The 2050-nt window shown below is 53.3% G+C and overlaps 1 protein-coding gene across 1 annotated transcript in view; it reads left to right on the top strand.

The window, feature by feature from the left end:
- The first annotated feature begins 8 nt into the window (after positions 1-8).
- Positions 9-2050, top strand: part of GDPGP1 (GDP-D-glucose phosphorylase 1) — a 2902-nt gene continuing 860 nt past the window's right edge. Inside the window, exons 1-2 of the mRNA XM_014549595.1 lie at positions 9-342; positions 1577-2046. Coding sequence (XP_014405081.1) covers positions 1585-2046 — 462 coding nt within the window. The 5' untranslated portion in view covers positions 9-342; positions 1577-1584. The remainder of the gene's footprint in view (positions 343-1576; positions 2047-2050) is intronic.

Below are 2050 nucleotides of genomic sequence, written 5' to 3'. Positions count from 1 at the left end.
CTGCAGTAGCTGGGGGTCCATCGCGCGGAGCGTCCTCCTCGCCTGCAGTGGGCGGCGGCGGCGGCGGCCTCGGGCGAGGTCTGGTAAAGGGCAGCAGGGAAGTCTGGGGCCAGGGGGGCCTGGAAACTCTCTGAGTGGCCATTGGCCGCCGGCTGTCCCTGTGCCTGAGGACGGCTTTTGCATCCCGACGTCACCACCCGGCCCCCGCCTCACGTGTTGCAGCCCCCAGGTCGCCTCTGCAGACATAGCCGCCAACTTACTGCCTGTGAGGCTGTGTCCTGTCACCCGCCGGATGCCAAACGCCGTGCGGAGTGACTTCGATTTTTGCAACAGCCCTGCAAGGTAGGTTCCCCTGTACCAATGCGCGAATGAATGAAACTGCGCTGTGCCAAAGGGTGAGGATTCCAAGCTGCTAAGAGGAGGAGGTGGAAGGGAGGTTATTTCTTTCGTTTTCAGTTTTGCTGAGGTGACATTGACAGGTGCACTTGTGGGGATTAATTTTGGATTCTTCTAATTTAATCTGCTTGCTGATCTTTAAAGTCTAAATGTGAGCATGCTAATTAAAAACAAACAAACAAAAACGCGCGCCCCTGTAATCTGACTTCAGCTTCTCTCTGCCAACTCCTCAGGGCCTCTGTGTTTTGGCCACCGTGGGCACTCAGTTCCTCTTCCGGCTTATGCTCACGGAAGCCTTTCCTGAGTCCCTGGACTAGATCAGGAGTTTGTCTTACACTTGCCGAGCTCCCGATGCTTCTCTTGCGCGGCATGCATCTTGCTTGCAATTTATATTTACTCGGGTGATGTCTGCTTCCCCCACTAGACTGTAAGCCCCGTGAGCTAGGAGAGGGACGCACGCCAGGACCTGATACGTGGCCTTGGTTGAGTAAATGTTTATGGAGTGACTATAGTTTGCCCAGCACTCAATGTGATCGCCCAGGCTGGCTTGGCTCAATGGATAGAGCGTCAGCCTGTGGACTGGAGGGTCCCAGGTTCGATTCCGGTCAAGGGCACATGCCTGGGTTCCGGGCTTCATCCCCAGGATCTCTGTCATGTGCCCTGACTGGGAATCGAACCTTGACTTTCCGGTTCATAGGTTGATGCTCAACCCCTGAGGTACGCCGGATGGTTATTTGGATTTTTAATTCAGCAAAAATATATGCTCATCTACAGGATCATGAGTAATTTCTGTATTTCAAAATATTTGACCAAAGGTTTATATGACTTTTGTAACCAGAAGGACAAGTAAAGGTTATTTGAAAATAAAAATAAAATCTCTTGCCCTAACCGTTTTGGCTCAGTGGATAGAGCATTGGCCTGCGGACTCAAGGGTCCCAGGTTCGATTCCGGTCAAGGGCATGTACCTTGGTAGCGGGCACATCCCCAGTGGGGAGTGTGCAGGAGGCAGCTGATCGATGTTTCTCTCTCATCGATGTTTCTAACTCTCTATCCCTCTCCCTTCCTCTCTGTAAAAAAATAAATAAAAATTTAAAAAAATAATAATACAAAAAATAAAAAAATAAAATCTCTGGAAATGGGGTAGCATCATGTGTTTTTCCCCCTCTCACGTTTGTTTCAGGTCGGCCCATGGCGGATTCAGCTGGTTCAAGTGAAACTTCCTATCTGCTCCCTCCAAACAGGGAGGACTGGGAAGGGCACGGCATCCCTGACTTTGTCTACGGACAGAAGGAACTCACGCGGGAAGGGATCCAGTGGCCGAGGACCGCGCCCAGCCTCCCGGACACACTGCCTCTGTCTCGTTTTGACTCCGAGCTCTGCTCTGCCTGGAGACAGCGGATGGAGCTGGGGCTGTTCCGCTACCGCCTGGGGGAGCTGCAGACCCAGACGCTCCCTGGTCCCATGGGCTTCGTGGCTCAGCTGAATGTGGAACGAGGGGTGCAGAGGAGGCGCCCCCAGAACATCAGGAGCGTCAGGCAGGCCTTTGACCCCGAAGAGTTTAACTTCAACAAAATCCGGCCGGGAGAAGTCCTCTTCCGTTTGCGCCGGGAGCCCGATCCCCCGGGGGTTCTCCGGCAAGAGGATATCCTGGTGA

The sequence above is a fragment of the Myotis brandtii genome, unplaced genomic scaffold (genome assembly GCF_000412655.1).
Source record: "Myotis brandtii unplaced genomic scaffold, ASM41265v1 scaffold561, whole genome shotgun sequence".
In the NCBI taxonomy this organism is placed as follows: Eukaryota; Metazoa; Chordata; class Mammalia; order Chiroptera; family Vespertilionidae; genus Myotis; species Myotis brandtii.
The sequence above is the reverse complement of the archived record's forward strand: the minus strand, read 5'-3'. Positions and strand labels throughout refer to the sequence as shown.